The sequence below is a fragment of the Tamandua tetradactyla genome, chromosome 10, assembly GCF_023851605.1.
Source record: "Tamandua tetradactyla isolate mTamTet1 chromosome 10, mTamTet1.pri, whole genome shotgun sequence".
NCBI lineage: Eukaryota > Metazoa > Chordata > Mammalia > Pilosa > Myrmecophagidae > Tamandua > Tamandua tetradactyla.
Genome location: NC_135336.1, coordinates 20,089,569 through 20,111,443, shown reverse-complemented (window position 1 = coordinate 20,111,443; position 21,875 = coordinate 20,089,569). Strand labels below are relative to the sequence as shown.

The following is a 21,875-nucleotide window of genomic DNA, read 5'->3' as shown; positions in this document are numbered from 1 at the left end:
TCAGAATACAGGCATAAGAATGACACTGTATTTTAGAATGTCACCTATGTATGAGACCAAAGTTTATTTTGTCTAAAATTTAAATTTTCTGTAGCACATAATCTAACTCAACTTGCCTGGATAGTTCATTTGAACAACCCAAAAGCACAGAGCCCAGAACGGGAACAAGGGCTTGTAATCCTTAATGTAATGTATATCTAATGTAATGCCCAGATACATCCCAGAGTATGTTGTGCAGATAATTAAAAAGCATTGGTGTTGTAGTTTGCTAGCTGCCGGAATGCAACACACCAGAGATGGATTGGCTTTTAATAAAAGGGGATTTATTTTGTTGGTTCTTCAGAGGAAAGGCAGCTAACTTTCCACTGAGGTTCTTTCTTTCGTGGAAGGCACAGGATGGTCTCTGCTGGTCTTCTCTCCAGGCCCCTGGGTTCCAACAACTTTCCCCGGGGTGATTTCTTTCTCCATCTCCAAGGGCCTGGGCTGAGCTGCAAGTGCTGAGATGAGGAATGCCGAGCTGCTTGGCTGTGCTATGTTGCGATCTCTCATTTAAGCACCAGCCAATTAAGTCAAACGTCACTCATTGCAGCAGACACGCCTCCTAACCGACTGCAGATGTAATTGGCAACAGATGAGGTTCACGTACCGTTGGCTTATGTCCGCAGCAACAAGATTAGGTATGCTCACCTGGCCAAGTTGACAACTGAATCTAACTAACACAATTGGCAAAGTCCCTTAAGGGACTGGAGAAAAAAAATGAAACTATTAAAGCTTACCACCAGGGAAAACCCTGATACTGTCTCAAACACAAAGGACTCCCAAGTCAATAGACCAAACCCTTGATCTTGAGGCTGACTCTCATGAAACTTATTTCTGCAGTGGAAGAACTAAGTCTACCTATAGTTATGCCTAAGAGTCATCTCCAGAGGACCTCTTTTGTTGCTAGATATAACCTCTTGCTCTCTCAGCCCAACTCTGCAAGGAAAATCATTACCCTCCCCGAGTGGGACATGACATCCAGGGGTGAAAATTTCTCTGGTAACATGGGACATGACTCCCAGGATGAGCCTGGCTCTGGCACCATGGGATTGACAGCGGCATCCTGACCAAAAGAGGGAAGAGGAATTTAACATAATAAGTAACAGTGGCTAAGAGAGTTTAAATAGAGTTGACAGGCTATTCTGAAGGCTACTCTTATATAAGCCTCAGCTAGATACTGCTAATTACCAGGGTTTGCCAAACCCCAGTCAACATCATTTTAGGTGATAACCCTAAAGAATAACTAAGCTTCTATCTGAGATTCTACAAAAGGTTCATATACGAAGATCACTTTCCAGAAACCTACAACCTCCAGATGGTTTCCTAGGCCAGAAAAGTCCTGATACCTAGAGAGGCCAGCCTAAGTCCTGATACCTAGAGAGGCCAGCCTCTCCAAGAACATCAACTATTTCCATCCCCCTATCCCATATTATTGACAGCCCTTTCCAACATGAAAAAATTAGAATGGGCATAGGCCAAATACCCCTAAAGATTGGGAGAAAGATCAAAGGACAAATTAAAACAGAAACGATTGGATTTAACAAATGAGTCTGACTGCTGAATTATTATATCAATACTTCTTTTAGTCTCCAGTGTCTTGGAGCAGCTAAAAAGAAAAACCTAAAATTGTAGAACTGTAACCCATATCAAACTCTGAAATCTGTTCTATAACTACTTGTTATAACATACTTCAAGTTTACTGCTTTATCGTATATATATATTTCACAATAAAAAGCGTTAAAAAGAAAAGTCAATCATGGCAAAGCTGAGATTTAATTTTCTAACACCACATCTTCTATCTGGCCTCCTTAATCAAACATGAGTTCCTGCCAGATTCTTGGCTGGACTCTGGGGATGCCATGATGAATAAGATGTAGTTTAGGTCCTCAAGGAGATCACAACTTTAGAAGGTTTAATAAAGTGAGAGGTCTCAGTACTACAGATGGAGTACAGAGTATGGTGGAGAAAAACAACAGGCATAGATGGCACATAGTTGACCCTCAATAATTGGCCTTCAATGAACTCATTCAACCAATATTACCAAGCAACTCTGGTGTGCCAGGCACCATCCTGAGTGTTGGGGATACAGAAATGAAAAAAACAACAGACAAACCCCTATCATATCCATGGACAGGTGGATGGACAAATGTATCAAGGGAAAACAATGAAAGTACTCATAGAATAGGTGAGATGTGAACCATCTCTTGAGAACTGGAAGATGAGGCCTTAGGGGACAGAGGAGAAGGTCAGAAAGGCCCTCCAGGGAGAAGAAACAGCACAGGGAAACTCATAATGATATTAACCAATTGGAGTTTCTCTGGTGATCTTCAGGTAGTTCCCTCTGGCTACAGTGTTTTGGGAGAGCTAGGGAACTAGAATTTGTCCTGCAGGTCATAGGGAATATGTAAAAGGTTTTAAAGAAGTTTCATAACAAACATATTACAATTAAGCACAATTACAATTGTGGCTTTATATATTGGAGAGATTCCACTGTCATTTGTTTAGTAATCTTATTCTCTATTAGAGAAAGTTCTAGAGAGTCCATGTGTTAAGATGCAGTATAACCTAAAGGATAGAGCTTGGGCTCAGAAGTCCAACTAGCTGGATTCAAACTCCAGCTTTGGTATGCCTACATGCCCTTTAACAAGTCATCCAGCCTCTCTGAGTCTCAGATTTTCATCAGTAAAAAGGGAATATTACCATTCACTTTATAGAGGTGTTGTGAGGATTAGAGATACTATGCCCAAAGTACACTGCAACTAGTAGGGTTCCCTACATGATTTCTTTAGCCACAAGAGGTTAAAAAAATCAATAGATCACTGAAGCTATCTATCATCAAGGAAGATAACACAGCCTCCCTAGTGCCAGCTCTTATTCCACTGACACACTGAGGTAGTGAGACTGGGCTACTCCAAAATGTCATATTTTGGGTTCTTTTAAAAATGACTTTCAATAAGGGGTGTAAGGGTAGTTCAGTGGTAGAATTCTCACCTGCCATGTGGGAGACCGAGTTCAATTTCCGGCCCATGCACTTTGGGGGGGAAAAAAAAAGCAAATTCAACAAATGTTGCTGCAATAATCAATTAGACACATGGAAAAAGAATAAAACATGACCTCCATCATACAGCATACCAAAAAAAAAAAGACTTTCATGATGCACTAGTACAAGGAGGATTTGGGCACCATTCCCCTAAACGCCCTTCAAGACAGGAAATAAAGAAGTTGAACATTTCCTGATTGGCCCACCAAGCCCTGAATTTTTCAATGCTGCATGATAGCAGTGTGCCTCATATTGCCCCAAGCTTACCTTCCTTCTTACAGGATTTGAAAAAATGGCAGCCATTATTCTTAAATCAAACCCTTTCATAAAGGGTCATTCATAATATTTATCCTCCAGTAAGCCACACAAAGATGACAGACACCCACCAACATGCCACCCACCAGAGATGTTTTGTAGCATTACACACAAGCTCACTTCACAAACAACATGTCTTCTGGAGTTCTTATACCAAAGAGCAGGCAACTATATAAGAGTCTTAACTGGTTCTTACAAAAAGGGAAAGAAGGTCTTCTTCCCCTAAAACAGGAGACCCAACTTAATCATTCCATAAAAATACAGCTTTTCCTTTGTCAATGACCTAGGTGGAAGTAGGAGAGGCAGCCTGCAGAATCCACCCACCCCACGACACCACTCCTTCCCTTCCTCCTTCCCCCATGCCCACCCCCACATACCTCTTTGGAACACCAGGCACATTTTGGGTGGATGAGCAGACACTCTTCACACGAGGTGGCACTTCCACTAGTGCATATATTGAGACCTTCAAAGCAAGATAAAGATAAGCCATTTAGTTCCTGGTTATAAACTCTATTGATGGAGGCTGTGAATGGGATGGAAGGGAGGAGTTCCCTCCTTTTTGAAAGGGGTCTTGTCAAGACTGAGGCACAGACCTAATGCTAGGCACAAGGCTGGGTCCAGACCCCAATGCTAATTGCAGGCTAAGGTTCACTTGCAGAGGCCAAACATTTAGAATTTTCTAGGCATCCATCAAGCATGCACACCTATATTAACAATTCCCATTCCTTCTGCTGAGCCCACTTGGATTTCTACCCCTCCCCCCAGCACCCAGCAGATCCTCCCTCGTTGATGGGGAATAAAAGGTCCCTTTACACCTCTGTCCATTCAAAATGTGACAAAAATAGTAAAAAAAACAAAAAGGGGGGGGGAGAAAAAAGGACAGATCACTCTCCTTCAGGCATAAGAAAAGAAAATCCTAAATCAAATACTATCAAATCAAAATCCATAGTGAAGTCAATTCAGCACACCCCTTAAAGAAGAATCTATCCTGGGAATACAATGTCAGGTTAACATAAAGGAAGTCCATGGACTCAAGATATCTATCAGTAGGTCAAATAGGAATAATCATGTCAACGGCTCAGTGGATAATGAAAAAGCCTCTGATAAAATTCAAAACCCATCCCTGATTTAAAAAAAAAAAAAGCAGACACTAAGATTAGAAGGAAACAGCTTTATTGTTGCAAAGGTTACTTATTTCCAAGCCAGGCTAGTCTACCTCCCCCCACCCCATTAATCTAGGAAGCAGTCTCCAGGGTTGAGCCCACTGTGGGACCTCCATCTTGCCCTAGCATCACAAGTGTCCCTGGTGGCATCCATCATTCCTTTCTTTTCCCTCCTCTCTGAAATACCAGGGCAGAATTCTTTTGACCGACCACAAGCAGAACTTGTTTCTTTCTTGTGAATGAAAATGACTCTAGTTGGTCCCCACAGCATAAAAAGACCCACTGATCTCTCCTGCTAATTGCCTTGAGTGTAAAGAGAAGGGGAGAGAGTGGCACACAGATGGATGGAGACAAGAGTACACTAGAGCGCCAGCCGTAAGAAGGCCTCAGATCTTAAGGGGAGGGGGGTGTAAAAAACAGTTGAAATAAGAAGGGACAGAGAAAATGGAGATTGATCCCAGAGATCCACTAAGTATAGCATCAAACATTTATTGTAAGAAATGTTGAGATGCTAACATCCTCTTAATTTGCTAATTTTAACTCCCTGCTTTCTTTTGTCATTAACAGCAAAACTCAAGACATCTTAAATGGCAAAGGAGGTGACTTGAAATGGGGGGTTGATAAGGGAAGCCACATGGTGTATCCAAGGGACATAACAGGGAAGAAATGCTGATTGGGTTAAGAGCAATAGGCAGCTGGGACAGAAATGGAAGGAGAAACTGGCAAGGCTAGAGGTGCCGGGGAGAAAGGGAGGGTGATTTGGGGAGCCCACAGAGGTGGGTCCTTTGGTCTCCACCAGCAGGAGACCCCACCTCTGAACTCTGGTCCCCTCATCCCCACCAGCCCTTGCCCTTTTGGGACATCTGCCTCAAACCCAAGTTGCTGGGATGCCCCAGAGAGGGATTCCTCAGACACAATCTTACTGTCAGGTCTGCAGCAGGGCTCCTGGGTGAGCACTGGAAACAGAAGATATTTTTTAGGAGAACCTGTGCTGCACAGGCTCGGAGCCACCTTCCACACATAACCACTGCCCCCTAGTACCCACTGAGAAGGTTTTAGAACACAATTCCCTAAAAAGCTGGGCCTTGTCTGCCTCTGGCTGTCACTGGCAACCTCCCTTCTCATTTTAAAGTGAATCCACTCACTTACCTGATTTTTAAAAATAGGCACTTAACCCTTTAAAAAGGCACATTTTGAAATGTGCAGGAAAAGCATTTCAAAATGCCAGTTCCATTTTTGGTCAACTCTTTTCAACTGTCAGAACCCACTGTGGAGGGATTTTAAAAATAGTAAAATGCATAATGAGAGTTAAATTCCTCCTGCTCTCCTCGTCCTTATCAAATACAAACTCTAGCCTACGTGGTATCTCAGTTGTTTAATGTATAAAATTACGTCCAGGGCGGGCCACGGTGGCTCAGCAGGTAGAATTCTCACTTGTCATGCCAGAGACCCGGGTTCGAGTCCCAGTGTCTGCCCATGCAAAAAAAAAAAAAAAAAAAAAATCACGTCCATAAACCATGGAATTGCAGAGCCTTGGAGATGCAAGGTGCTTTGAGACAAGTTAGTCAAAGTGCCTTGTTTACGGGTGAAAAAGTGAGAAAATGAGAGTAAAGAATGCGCAACAAGGAGCCCTGACTACAACAAGGAGGTCAGAGCATTCCTGACAAGGAGATGCCCACCTGGAATGCCTGCCCAGAGGTCCATGCACCATCCCAGACTCAGGGCCAGCATGGCCTACTGAGCTCCAGGGTCCTCTGCTCTTCGGCTCCTGAGTCAGAAAGGATTTTTTTCTTGTTTTTGTTTTTATTTTTTTTAAACATAACAGCATACAAACACGAACATTCTTACCATATGATCATTCCATTCTTGGTATATAATCAAAAACTCACAATATCATCACCATGACCATTTCTTAGAAAATTTGCATCAATTCAGAAAAAGAAATAAAAAGAAAAAAGAAAAAAACTCATACATACCATACCCCTTATACCTCTTTCTCACTGACTGCTAGCATTTCCATCTACCCAATATATTTTAGCCTTTGTTTCCCCTATTTTTTTCTATACCCTTTACCACTCCCTTTCACTGATCACATTTATTTTAGTAGCATTTCAATCTACTAAATCTATTTTAACATTTGTTCCCCCTATTATTTATTTTTATTCCATATGTTTTACTCATCTGTCCATACCATAGATAAAAGGGGCATCACACACAAGGTTTTCACAATCACACAGTCACATTGCAAAAGCTATATCATTATACAATCATCTTCAAGAAACATGGCTACTGGAACACAGTTCTACATTTTCAGGTAGTTCCCTCCAGTCTCTCCAATATACCTTAACTAAAAAGGTGATATCTATTTAATGCATAAGCATAACCTCCAGGATAACCACTCGACTTTGTTTGAAATCTCTCAGCCACTGACACTTTAGTTTGTCTCATTTCACTCTTCCCCTTTTGGTCAAGAAGGTTTTCTCAATCCCCTGATGTTGAGTCCCAGTTCATTCTAGGGTTTCTGTCCCATGTTGCCAAGAAGGTTTACACCCCTGGGAGTCATGTTCCATGTAGAGAGGGGGAGGGCGGTGAGTTTGCTTGCCTTGCTGGCTGAAAGAGGCCACATCTGAGCAACAAAGGTTCTCTGGGGGTCAATCTTAGGCCTAATTTTAAGAACACTCAGCCTATCCTTTGTGGGGATAAGTTTCATATGAACAGACCCCAAGACTCAGGGCTCGGCCTATTGCTTTGGTTGTCCCCATTGCTTGTGAGAATATCAGGAATTCTCCACACGGGGAAGATAAATTTTCCCCCTTTCTTGCCATTCCCCCAAAGGGACTTTGCAAATACTTTTTTTATTCACTGTTCAACTCACTCTGGGATTTATCAGGGCATCACTCTGGACAAACCTACAAAATCTCATGCTCTACTCAAGGTTCCATGTACTTATGGTGTTCAGTCAAACTGTCCACATAAGTTATATTAGGAAATGCACTAGCCAAAATATAAATTTTGTACCGAATAAACACTTTTTGCTTAAGTCTCACACATAAGTTAAAGTTTTAAAACATGAATTACTATTTATTTTCCACACCCTGCAATACTGACAACACTTTGTTCTAGAAAGGATTTTTTGTATGCTGTAAGGCAGGGTCACATTTCATTATTTTTCAATGTGAGTATCCTTTTCTTGCAGCATGTAGTAGTTAGACTCAGGTGTCGACTTGGCTAGGTGAAGGTGCTAGTTTTATTGCTGTGGACATGAGCCAATGGCATGTGAACCTCATCTGTTGCTGATTACATCTGCAGTTGGCTAGGAGGCGTGCCTGCTGCAATGAATGATGTTTGATTTAATTGGCTGGTGCTTAAATGAGAGAGCTCAATGTAGCACAGCCAAGCAGCTCAGCATACCTCATCTTTTGCACTTGTAGCTCAGCCCAGGCCTTTGGAGATGCAAAAAGGAATCACCCCGGGGAAAGTTGTTGGAACCCAGAGGCCTGGAGAGAAGGCCAGCAGAGATCGCATAAGAAAGAACCTCAGTTGAAAGTTAGCTGCCTTTCCTCTGAAGAACTATATGCTAACTAAATAAATCCCCTTTTATTGAAAGCCAATCATCCCTGTTGTGTTGCATTTTAGCAGCTAGCAAACTAGAACACAGCACCATTTGTTGAATTTTTATTTGTCAGTTTTGCTTGTTTGTTTGTTTTTTGGGAAATGCATGGACCAGGAATCGAACCCAGGTCTCCCACATGGCAGGTGAGAATTCTACCACTGAACTATCCTTGCATTCCCTGAGTCAGAAAGGAATTTGAGGTCCAATTCCTTATTTATATCTCTGCACTAATCCACATAAATTCACAATCAATACTCATCCCTGAGCTTTGGGGGCTTGGGGCAGGGATCTAGGACCCAGGACAATGAAAACATCTCAGCTGTGACCCAGGCCTGAATGGTTTCTGGTCTTCCGGTCTACCAGCCTGAAAGACCTGGGATGGAATACGGAAGGGGTTCAAAGGATATAATATATATGTGGTATGAAAACTTACTGAACTGTAAAAAATTAAGTAATAGTTAATTGTTAATTGTTTCTATTATTATTAAATATCCCTAAAATAATAGTAGTTTTACTTCACTGAAAAGGATTGTCCTAAATTAGATTGCTATTGGGGTAAATTCAAATTCAAGAAACGCTGAGCTGAGCATGTTCTCAATGGGCCAGCACCAGATGAAGCGATGTTAATGATAAAGAAATGAATGATGCAGGCCCTACTCCCTGGGAGCTGACTACCTGCCAAATAAATGGAGAAGTTTTAACCAATACCATAGGCTATGGGCTAAGATGAGTCATCCTGCCTGAGTTACTCCCTTTGGCATTTCTCCTCTCTCCACCTATTAATATTTCAGATAGTCTGGACTTGGCTGGATGAGTCACTTGGCACCAATAAACATTCTGAAAGGAAGGAAGCAATGAAGAAAAAACTAAATAGCTGGAGTTCACAAATGTCAAAGTGTTGTGTATGGGTCATGGAACTAGGCAGTGACCACAGCTTTTTTTGGTGGCTCGGTGCTCTGATTGCATAGTGACTATTTCCAGCTCACCTGTAAACCATAATCTAACAATGCGCTCTTTTGGAAACTCATTGATTCGCCCCTCTGTTTCATCAATCATATCCAGGCAGCCACCATGCCTGTCCAATCATTCCTTCAAGATGCATGAAATGTTTCTCCTAATCCAACCTTGCCTGCCGCTGTCCAGCCCCACCCAGCCCAAGCCAGGCGTCTGCACTCTGGTCTGGATTCCTGCAGTAGCTTCCTGGCTGGCTTCCCTGCATTGAGCTTGCCCTTCAGCCTCATCTCACTTCTTTCCACCCCACACGTCCAAGGTCAGAAAACTCTGACTGAAGCTATAAGCAGCAGTTGGAATTTCCTGATGCAAAATATTCAGTGGGGTAACAGAGGTGGGTACCAACTTGAAATGGCCCTTCTGGCTGAGTGGCAAGGGACTGGGAGTGCTTCTCCCCATGCCCTGAATTACCTCCCACAAACCTGTCACATAACAGGCAAAATATTTCCAATACAGAATATAGCAATTAAATATTTATTTGTCTAAAGATCTTACCACAGAATGCAAATATGCCCTAGGTGGATTCTATCTTAGTCTGTTCCCATCTTAGACTGCTTTCTGAAGATCAGACATCTGAAGCACACCCAACAATATCAGCTTTATGGAAAAACACTTCTATTTTTAAACTACCAATTCATATGATAGAATACAGTGCAGCTATAAAAAATAGTGAATGTTAACCTCAGATTGAGGGTCTGTTATACCCCTTGGAAAGTCTAGGCATAACACTAGGACCTAGGAGGTTATCATACCAACAAAAATATAACATCAGAAAAAAGGAGTATTGGCCTCAGAATATGAAAGTTAAACTATGTGTGCTGGTTTGAAAGGAAGCATGCCCCCTAAGAAAAGCCATGTTTTAATATAAATCCCATTTCTTAGAATAATCCCTATTCAATATTGTATATTTGAAACTGTAATGAGATCATTTCCCCTCGTTGTTGTGATTTAGCTAAGAATGGTTGTTAAACTGGATTAGGGGATGACATGTCTCCACCCATTTGAGTGGGTCTTGATTAGTTTCTGAAGTCCTATAAAAGAGGAAACATTTTGGAGAATGAGAGATTCAGAGAGATTCAGAGAGAGCAACACTACAAAACAGAGAGTCCACCAGCCAGTGACTTTTGGAGATGAAGAAGGAAAACGCCTCCCGGGGAGCTTCATGAAACCGGAAGCCGGGAGAGGAAGCTAGCAGACGACACAGTATTCGCCATGTGCCCTTCCAGCTGAGAGAGAAGCCCTGACTGTATTCGCCATGTACCTTCTCATTTGAGAGAGAAACCCTGAACTTCATCGGCCTTCTTGAACCAAGGTATCTTTCCCTGGATGCCTTTGATTGGACATTACTATAGACTTGTTTTAATTGGGACATTTTCTTGGCCTTAGAACTGTAAACTAGCAACTCATTAAATTCCCCCTTTTAAGAGCCATTCCGTTTCTGGTGTATTGCATTCCAGCAGCTAGCAAACTAGAACACTATGCAATCAAAATAAGCAAGTTTTATTAAATGTCCTCAAAATCTAATATTATTTTAATAACATTTGAAATCTATTTATAGGTTAGATTTTCTTACTCTACAAGAATTTAAATAAGTAATGATGACTAAAAAATCAGAGCCAGCCAAGTCTACTCAAAAGGAAAGAAGAGTCTCTTCAACAAATTGTACTGAGAGAACTAGATATCCATACACAAAAGAATGAAAGAAGATTCCTACCTCACATGTTATATATAAAAAAATGAATTCTAAATAGATCAAAGACCTAAATATAAGGCCCAAGATCATAAAACTCCTAGAAGAAAATGTAGCGAAGCATCTTCGTGATCTTGTGGTAGGCAATATTTTCCTGAACTTCACACCCAAAGCATAGCAATAAAAGAAAAACACAGATAAATATGACCTCCTCAAAACTAAATACTTCTGCGCTTCGAAGGACTCTTTCAAAAGAGTAAAAAGGCAGCCAGCTCAATGGGAGACAATAATTGGAAACCACAGACCCAAAAGTTTAATATACACAATATATAAAGAAATCCTATAACCCAATAGTAAAAAGACAAACAACCCAATTTAAAAATGGGCAAAAGAGCAGAATAGACATTTTTCCAAAGAGGAAATACAAATGCCAAAAAGCACGTGAAAAGATTCTCAGCATCACTGTATTAGGGAAGTGCAAATCAAAACCACACTGAGATATCATTTTATACCTATTACAATGGCCACTATTAAACAAACAGAAGACTACAAGTGTTGGAGAGGATGTGGAGAAAGAGGAACTCTCATTCACTACTGGTGGGAATGTAAAATGGTACAGCCTCTGTGGAAGACAGTTTGGCAGTTTCGAAGGCTAAGTTTTGCCATATGATGACATCAACCCACTACTAGGTATATACCTAGAAGAACTGAAAGCAGAGATATGGACAAACATTTGCACACTGATGTTCATAGCAGCATCATTCACAGCTGCCAAAAGATAGAAACAACCCAAATGACCATCAACCAATGATTGAATAAGCAAAATGTGGTGTATATATATACATATATATACACATAATATAACTAATATATATGTTAGTTTGCTAATGCTGCTGGAGAACAATATAGCAGAAGTGTAACAGCTTTTTAAAAGGGAATTTAATTAAAAAAAGGGGGGGGAATTTAATAAGTTGCAGGTTTATAGCTCTAAGCCTATAAAAATGCCCAAACTAAGGCATCCAGGAAAAAATGCCTTAATTCAAGAAAGACCGATACCGTCCAGAATACCTCTGTCAGCTGGGAAGGCACGTGTTGACATATGCTGGGCTCTGCCCATGTCTAGGCATCTTCACTCTCTGTAGGAACTTCAAGCATTTCCAAACATCTGTGTCTTTGAAGTAAATGTTCTCCAAGCTTCTGCATCTGCTCTGCTCTGAGCTTTCTCCAAAATGTTTCCAGCTTTTAAAGAACTCCAGTAAATTAATGAAGACCCACCTGGAATGGGTGGAGTCACATTTCTATCTAATCAAAAGGTCACACCCACAATCGGGCACACCGCAGCTCCGTGGAGATAATCTAATCAAAACTTTCTACCCTACTAATCAAGACTAAAGGAAAGAACTGCCCCCAGAAGATTGGATCAGAATTAAAACATGGCTTTTCAGGGGCACATAATAGATTCAGATTAGCACAATATATGTGATGTAATATTATTCAGCAGTAGGAAGAAATGAAGTACTGATGAATGTGACTGCATGGATGAACCAGGAGGATATTCTGATGAATAAATAAGCCAGACACAAAAGGACAAATATTGTATGATCTCACCAATAGGAACTATATATAATAAACAAACTCTTAAAGTTAGAATCTAGAATATAGGTTACCAGGAGATAGAATGGGGGTAGCAAATGAGGACCTGATGCTTAATTGTGCAGAATTTCTATTTAGGTTGATTGCGAATGTTTGGAAATGCATAGAGGTGATGGTAGCACATTACTGTGAGTATAATTAACAGCACTGAATTACATGTGTGAATGTGGATGAAAGGGGAGGTTTTAGGTTGGTATGTTACTAGATAAGGCTAGAGGATAAAACATGGGGCTGCATAACATAATGAATCCTATTGCAAATGATGCCTGTGGTGAATAGTGCCAATATAAGAATGTTCTTTCATGAATTATAACAAGTGTGCATCACTATTATAAGGTGTCAATAATAGGGTGGCATATGGGGAAAAAACACCTAATATAAACTATGGACTATAGTTAACAGTTATATTTTAGTATTCTTTAAATATAAATAAATCTATAGAGACAGAATTAGATTAACAGTTATGTAGGGCTAGAAAAGGATAGAGGGATTGAGAGGTGACTGCTAAGGAGTAACGAAAATGTCTAAAATTGATTGTACTAAAAGCCACTGATTGCAAACCTTGGATGGATTGTATGGTATGTGAATATATCTCAATAAAACTGCTTTAAAAAGAAAAAAATAATGAGCATGCTCCCTATACCCTGACATGAAAACTTTACATTGATTCATTGCTAAGTTAAAAGTAAAAAAGCAAGATGCAGAACACTGTGATTAGCAACCTGCCTTTAAATGCAAATGGGTAGGGGATATTTTTAACATATGCATAGAAACCTTCTGGATACATATGAAATCTAACAGGAAACAGGTCAGCAGTTCCTCCGAAAATTAAGTATAAAATTATGATGTGACCCAGCAATCCCACCTATGGGTATGTACCCCAAAGAACTGAAAGCAGGGACTCCAACAGATACCTGTAGACCAATGTTCATAGCTGCATTTTTCACAATAGCCAGAAGGTAGAAGCAACAACATGGTAGTAGTCCAACCACGGGTGAATAGATAAATAAAATGCATGCGTGGAATATTATTTAGCCCTGAAAAGGAATGAGGTTCTGATACATGGGACAACATGGATGACATCATGTTGAATGAGATAAGCCAGGCATAAAAGGGCAAATACTGTATGATTTCACTTACATAAAATAATTATAATAGGGCGGGCCACGGTGGCTCAGCAGGTAAGAGTGCTTGCCTGCCATGCCCGAGGACCTGGGTTCGATTCCTGGTGCCTGCCCATGTTAAAAAAAAAAAAAAGTATAATATACAAATATATAGAGTCAGAAAGTAGATTACAAGATACTATGGGGAGGGGTGGGATGGGGTGGGATGGGGTGGGATAAGTTAATGCTTAATAGTTACAGAGTTTTCTGTTTGAGGTCATGGAAAAAGTTTTGGTGATTAATGGTGTCGACAACAGCACAATATTGTGAAAGGAATTAACACCACTGAATTGTATACTTGAAGGTGGTTAAAATGGGAAATATTATGCATACATGTTTCCACAATAACATGAAAAAACAACAACACAAAAACCTAGCATGGATAATCTGTGTGGGGAGGGGGCAGGCAAATATCCTAGGCTGATGGGCAATAATCAATGGAAGAGAGACTTCTCACTGTATTTTTAAAAGAATTACGTGAATGTATTACTTATTCAAAAATTAATTTTTTAGAAAGACAATTGATTACCTCCATTGTCTTCCTCCCCAAAACCCATAACCCGGAAATCTTAATAGAGACATTCTCTACAAAATACCTGACAGTTCTCCTCAAAACTGTCAGGTCATCAAAGAACCAGGAAAACCTGAGAAACTGTCACAGCCAAGAAGAGCCTAAGGAGACATGGTGACTAAATGTAATGTGGGCTCCTGGATGAGATTCTGGAACAGAAAAAAAGCATTATAGGGAAAAACTAAGGAAATTTGAATGAAGTATTAACTTTGGTTAATAACAATGTATCACTGATTCATTAGTTGTAACAAATGTGCCACACTCAGGTAAAGTGTTAGGAATGGGGGAAAATGGGTAAGGTGGGGCGGGGTGGGGGAGCACTGTGTATATGGGAATTCTCTGCACTATCTCAAATTTTCTGTAAATCTAAAACCGTTCTAAAAGATAAAGCCTATTTAAAAAAGAAAAAGAAAAAAGATAACTGAAACCATGAGGGAAAATCAATTGTCAAGCACTGTGCATGTCAGGGACCTAAAGGTAAATGAGACGGGGGCAGCTCACCTTGCAGCTCACCTTGTAGCAGGTGAGACAAAGGAGAAGCTGGGGGTGGAGAAACCTGTTCTGCAACATGAGAGGGATGCAGGGAAGGCTTCCCAGAGGAGGGATGTGTTAGCTGAAATTGCTGGATGAGGAAACAATTTGGACCTTCTTCCTGGGCATGGTCCATCCAAGCACTTGCTCTGTCCCTTACTGGCTACCAACCTGGGTCAAGTGACTTAACCTTCTCAGGCGTCAGTTTCCTTGCATGAACAATTCAGGGGATAAACCACAAGGTGTCTATCAGAGCTTCCAGCTCAAACTTGACACATTCTAGTAAGTTCTCTGTCTCCTGGAATTTTTCTTTCTAATAACCTGCATATCACTTCAAAACTAGTTGTAAGGGAAGAGGAGTGTTAGATGGGAAGCCCCGACCCCTACCCACACATTACCAAGTCTCATGTTCACCATTCATTCAACAAATGTGTGTCTTGCTTGTTCTAGACACCGAGGAGGCAGTGGTGAGTAAAACCAACAAAACTCCCTGCCCTCATGGAGCTTACCTCCTAATTAGGGGACAGACAATAAGCAAGATGAGAGAGTGCTTAGGAGAAAAATCAAGGAAGGAATGGAAACAGCAACAGGGGTGGGGGGTTGCAGCTTTCGTTGGAGGTGGCCAGGGAAGACTTCACTCAGCAGGAGACAACAGAGAAGAGCATAGAACGCAGGTATCTGCGAGGAGACTACTCCAAGCTGCTGCAAGGCCCTGCCATAGGAAGCCCAAAGAACAGCGAGGAGGCCTGTGCTGCTGGGGTGAAGCTGGTGAAGGGAAAGTGGTGAGATATAAAGTCAGAGAAGTGCAAGGAAGGCTCCCACAGGGCCTGGTGCAACAGTGTCAGGACTTTTGGAAGCCACTGGAGGGTTTGGAGCAGAGAGACATGATCTGACTTGAGTTTTAATAGGATCACCCTGAGTGAGAGTTGAGAATAGCTCAAGGGGACATGTGCAGCAGTAGGTCCCAGCTCTAAAGAGACAAGCAGCAGCCTCTGGGAAACTCTGGTCAGGAAGGGGTAGGGAATTCTTGAAGGCAAGGGAGCACATTACAGCTCCCTTCAAAGCACTGGCCACAGGCAAAGTGTCAGACTTGTCTTGGAGCAAACTTTTCACCACACAGCCCAGGAATCAAACCCTGCTTTCAACGGAAGCACGAAGAAGCCTCCTGAACAAATGGCTAGCTGTAAAGAAAGTGTGTTCTTTTACATTTATAAAGGCCATGAATCCCAACCCAACTGCAAAGATCAAAAACAAACCATGGCAGTTTGCTTTCCAAAGCTCTCATTGCCAGCCAATGGAAAATACCTGTGAAAAGAGACACTCTCCCTTCATCCCAGCTGCACACTGCCATGTTAAAGGGACTCTATTATTTAAGTACAGTGTAACTGTCCCACAACACCGATATCTTTAAAACTTCTCAGAATATATGCATGATCAGGCTGAAGAAGTAGTCACCAGGGCAGGCGGGCACAAAGGGCCTCTCGCCAAACTACTGAGATAGTTTAATTCTCTGTTGCCCCAGTAGCTAAATAAGCATGGAGAACAAACAGGAGAGGAATACTAATTAAACCTAATTAGACCCTGCCCTCTTCTGCCTCAATCCCCTTTATAAAAAGCGCACCCCCCCATTCAAGGACTGTGGAGTTAAAGTGCAAATCCATAAGGTAAACAGGATTCTATAAACTAACCCTCAGTTTGCATTTCATTGTCCTGTCATTTCTAAACCCACGCCTGGTTACCTGCAGGGAGCCACAAGCCCATGGCCAAATTTAAGCAGTCCCAACACAGACCAGGGAAAATGTAATGTGTGTGTGTGTGTGTGTGTGTGTGTGTGTGTGTGTGTGTGTGTGTGTGTGGACATGTGCATGTGTGTGTCTCAGGCAGTGGGGGGTGTTGCAACGTCAGTTTACTAAAAAGAATAAAGAGTTCTCTTAGGATTTGGAGCATTCTAATTTTCAGGGCATTCATTAAAAGAATATTCCAGTGTTGTTTTTTTTACTTAACTATGATTAATATATTAGCCATACACGATTCCAATCATGTAACAAGAACAGCACCCCACTCCTCCGTCTTAGAGAGCAAGGGGCATTGTGGAAAGACCTCATCCCAGGGAGACCCTTCTCTGGTTTTGTGGGAAGACCATGTCCTAAGACCTTTTCCGAGAGGCTCTTTGCCCTGGGGCAACAGGAGAGCAGGTGATGCCCCCTGGGGCAGAGGGGTCAGTTACTCTGCTGGGGACTTATTCCAAATGAGCTCCCTGGATTAAGTACAGAAATGTCAGTGTGGTGAAAGCCTCAGAAGAAAGAAAGGAAGAAAGGGAGGGAGGAAGGGAGGGAGGGAGGGAGGGAGGGAGGGAGGGAGGGAGGGAGGGAGGGAGGGAGGGAGGAAGGAAGGAAGGAAGGAAGGAAGGAAGGAAGGGAAAGGAAGGAAGGAAGGAAGAGAAAGGAAGGAAGGGAGGGAGGGAGGGAGGAAGAGAGGGAGAGAGGGGGAGAGAGGGAGAGAGGGGGAGAGAGGGAGAGAGAGGGAGAGAGGGAGAGAGAGAGAGGGAGAGAGAGAGAGAGAGAGAGAAAGAGAGAGAGAGAGAGAGAGAGAGAGAGAGAGAGAGAGAGAGAGAGAGAGAGAGAGAGAGAGAGAGAAAAGGATACAGAGGGGGAGTGGGAAGGAAAGGAAGAGGAAAGAAAAAATGCAGAATGTTTGAAGTTGGTTCAGCAATATTGGGAAACCAGGAGAAATCACAAGGATGCGAGCCAGCCCCTTCTAACCAGAGGAGACCTTGAGAAGCCCCAGAGCAAAAGGGAGGTGGCAAGGTCTGGAGGCCAGTGACTTACTTGCTCTACTACTACTCTGGGGATCACTGGGGACTAGCTGAACCCTGGTAAGAAATAGAAGAAGTGAGGGTGCAAGGGTAGTTCAACGGTAGAATTCTTGCCTGCCATGTGGGAGACCCAGGTTCGATTCCCGGTCCATGCACTTCCCCCAAAAATCAAACAAACAAGCAAAAAACCCAAACAAACAAAAATTCAACAAATGATACTGCATAACAGGATACTCACATGGAAAAAGATGAAATGTGACCCCTGCCACACAGCATACAAAAAAAAAGAGAAAGAAATGGACAATGATAAACATGTCATCACAGAGAAGGACAGTGGGGAAAAAGGTGCCCTGAAGGAGTTGGAAATAAACCATTAAGGCCCACTGGTGTTTTTTCCCCCACCTAAGCTGAGTCATGCAATGTGAAAGGCATGATGTAGTCGAAAGAGCACTGGACCAGCTGTAATCCCTGGTCCACCACTCCCAACCCAAGACCAGTGAGCGCATCACTTTGCCTTCTTGGATCCATCCGAAAAATGATCATTGTGAGGATGTATCTAAACTTCAAAAAGAGAAATCACAATGCAAATGGGAAACAATGTTTTAAATAATTCTTTGCAACTGGAAATATTTGAGTTATTGGAATCACAGAACATAAGCTGGAAGTCATCTACTTTTGTTGTTCCCAGACTTTTGGATTTCACAGAACACTAAGATTTTAAAATAAAACAAGACAAACAAACAGAAAAAGGGAAGAGGAAATTAATATGGGACTGCCAGATTCTAACTGTGTCCAAAACTAAAATCTGCCCTCTATTATCACTTCCAACTAATAAAAGGAAATATGTTTTCCTACCAAAAAATAAATAATCTCACATTAAAGGACAGCCCATGTGAAGCAGGGGGCGTTGGCAGTGATTCGCTCCTGTGTGATACAGGCTACCTGTCCTTAGCTTTTCCCTGGGGACCAATGAAAACATCAGTGATGGTCATGGGTTGCCAGATGGGGGTTGGAAACCACTGATCTACTCCACACCCCAGAATGATTATTTCCCCATAAAAGAAACCTTGCTACAGTATTAAGTTTGAATTAAGGCCTGACTGAAGTTTTTGTTTGCCCTGACCCCCACCACCCCCTCTCCTGCTTTCTCAGACAGAAACCTCAGCAGCCTTCATGTAAATGAGACAGGTTGCGGAGAACAGTGCTCCTTTCCGGCATCCAGGTAACCACTTGGCTCAAAAGAGCAATAGAGTGCCTGGTGCTTGAAGGGAATGGTCCACCCCAACATCCAATTATTTCCTAAGGGAGAGGAGAGAATGTGGGGCCTCCTGCATTTTTTGGAGAAGCTGGGAGGTCTCATCTACCTGGCAGTCCCAGCGCCAAACACACAGAATCCTTCCTTTGGGGCTTCCTCATTGCCCATCCAGGCCTCCCCCGACTAAAGGAAGGTAACAGAAGGAGCATCAAGAGGCCACCAGCCCAAAACCAGCGCCGAGGGGAATGCAATCCCACACCCTCGGTTCTCCTCCAGACTCCTCCACGGTTACGGGAGTGTGAGGCACCCCCAGAAATGTAAATCGTGGAATAAAGGCAGGCAGAAAGGATTCGATCAGGAAATTCCTGGTGGGCCTTGGTCCGGGACTCAGGTCTCCCTCTGGCTGGCAGTGGTTTGCAGGGGAGGAAGTTGGGGCTTACATCTTTAAAGGAAGGCCTAGGAGCAGTTTCTAAACTCGAGGATTCGCCGTGGGGCTCTGTCCACCCGCAATCCCAAAAGAGTCCTCCGGAGTTGCCAGAGGCCCCACGCTTTGGCCCCAGGCAAGATTACGGGGCTCGTGCTTCGCCTGCCCTTCGCCTCCCCCGGACCAGAGCCCGGCAGCACCCCGCGTCTCCCAGTAGCCTGCCAGACCCCGGCCAGCCACAAGGGCTGCTTTGTGTCTGGGGATGGAGAGCCCCGGCCCAAACCCAGGGGCTGGCAGCGGCGCCCTCCCCACGAACTGGGCGCGGACTCTCCGCCGGCTCGGTCAGCAGACTGGCAAGTCTGTTTACACTGGAAAGGAAGGCTCCTCCTAAGACTGGGAGGAGAGAGGAGCCGACAACATCCCGGCCTGGGCGGGTATGGGCTAAGCGCACAGTTCTAAACTCCCAAACCTGGCAGTCCTGCCCGAGGGTCACCCGCCCGTGAGTGCCCAGCAGGCGCCCTCCACTTCCAGGCAACCCTTCTCACTCCAACCGTTCCAAAACGCATGAAGGCAGATCTTTGCCCAACGAAGTTTCTTTCTCAACAGTTGGCGGCGGGGCGCCCGGGCGCAGCTTACCTGGGAGCCTCGGCAGGAGCGTGCCGAGCCCGAGGAGGCAGGCGAAGAGGGGCGCGGGAGCCTTAGGCATGGTGGGGGCTCCCGTGCGGCCGGACCGGAGCGCGGGGGTCGAGGGCCGGGAAACGTGGCCGCATGCCCCGCGCGCAGCTCAGGCTCACAGCGCCCGGAGCCGGGCGGGAGGCGCTGGCGGCTGCGCTGGCCCGCGCCCGGCCGCCACCATCCCTCCTGTGGTGCACCAAACCGAGTCCCGGGACCGCCGCTACCCTGGCTCGCTGGCCCGGACGCCTGCGGTGTCGCCGGCCGGGACAGTCCTGCCGGGCAGCTCTGTACAGGCGAGGGGCTGGCTGCGCTCTGGGGCTGGGACTTCAGCCCCGGGAATCGCCCCGCGCTGCAGCTCCCCTGCGCGCCGGCACACTCAGCCCTTCGCCTCCGCCCCTTTCCCTTCCTCCCTCCGGGCCTGCCAGGCTCCACTTTCCTCCTCTCCTTTCTCCTCCCCTTTTCTCCCCTTCCAGGCCCCCGCCCGTCTGCCACACGGTCAGTTTACGGCGAGGCGGGGCGGGGCGGGGCGAACTCCCCAGCTGGGCCGGCTCGGCCTCGAGCGGGGACCTGCCGGGGACGCAAGGCCCGGGGGCGCCCAGGTGGGAACCCTTTCCGCGGACGCGGGCGATTTCGAAACAGCTGAGTAGAGGTCTCGCTCCGCTTTCCTAGCAGCCTGACGCTACAGGAAGAGGCCGGGAAGCTCCATTTGGCGAGAGAGGATTACTTTGGGTCAAAGGTGGTTGCTAGGTTTTATTAGGGCAAGCAGGTAATGTGGCAGTTTGCCATGGCCATTTCGTCCTCCCGAAGCCGGACCGCCAACCCGGACCTCGCCGGAGATGGAACAGAGGCGCGTGCATGTCACCACAAGACAACGCGCGTAGTGGGGAAGGGAGGGCACGTGCGGCGAGGAGACACGATAATCCCACTTGTCTCTCATAAACGTTTTGCTCCTTTCTGACATTGGAGACTGGCCAATATGCCCCCCTTTCTTCATTTTTTCTTACTTCGACACACTGGCGATTTCCGTGAAGCCAAACGGATAAACTCAAAAGCAGATGCTTAGGCACCTCGTTTTCATCTGAATTGCATCTGGAATTGCCTGTAAGGCGCGAAGGGGGTGGGGGCGGGGGCGGGCGAAGGACAGGGTGGGGCCTTGGCTGGGCGACAACGAATAGGTTAAGACTGGAACGCTTTACAGGCAAGAGAAGAGACGGACTCTTTGTAGAAGGAAATATTAGCAACCGAGTAACGAATTTACATTCTAGCCCGCTACTGTTCTGAATGCTTTACCCATATTAACCCACATAATCTCCCGACAACCCTACTGTTATCCAGATGAGGAAACTGACACACAAAGCCAATAGCTTGCCTGAACTGATGCCTTGCTCAAAAGTTCCAAATGGCTTGACTAAAATCAGGAACCAGTGGGAACTTGGAAGGCCAGGTCGGAGACGGTTCTAACTGCCCAGCTTCAAGAGTTTGGATCTTAACCTATAGTTGTATTCTTCCCCCAACTTTACTCAACAGACTGTACCAAGGTGGGTCCGCAGGGCCAGGGAAAGTAAACATGTTCCTGTAGTGTAGTGTGTTTAGGGGGACAAAACTGAAACGGCCCAGAGCAAGCTCCAAATTTCCTTATATTGCATGCAAATCTCATTCTACTCCATAACATCCTTCTGTTTTTTTGGATGTAAGAGTCATGCTGTTCCTCAAGTGTTCTCCAGTAAAACTGATCCTCCAGGTTTATCTTGGGCTCCCTGCCTCTGGGGGCAGTCAGCTTGGGGCTTATACCAGCTTAAGAGGCAATGATTGTAAATAATGGGGAGTTTGAATGTCATGTGCCAAGCAGTAATTTAAGAAGAGTTGTTTAGGAGAGATGAGCAAGATGGATCAGATGGAAGGGAAATTGAGTCCCAG

The 21,875-nt window shown here is 44.2% G+C and overlaps 1 protein-coding gene across 3 annotated transcripts in view; it reads right to left on the bottom strand.

The window, feature by feature from the left end:
- ITGB5 (integrin subunit beta 5) overlaps positions 1-21,875 on the bottom strand; it is a 160,108-nt gene that overhangs the window by 127,856 nt on the left and 10,377 nt on the right. Inside the window, exons 1-2 of one of the 3 annotated variants that reach the window (XM_077118092.1) lie at positions 19,920-20,054; positions 3,772-3,857 (exon numbers count right to left, since the gene is read on the bottom strand). In XM_077118092.1, the coding sequence (XP_076974207.1) occupies positions 3,772-3,857; positions 19,920-19,989 (156 nt within the window). In that variant the 5' untranslated portion in view covers positions 19,990-20,054. Of the gene's footprint in view, positions 1-3,771; positions 3,858-19,752; positions 19,861-19,919; positions 20,055-21,875 lie in introns of those variants that run through there. The other 2 variants (XM_077118091.1, XM_077118093.1) reach the window with 2 other exon arrangements.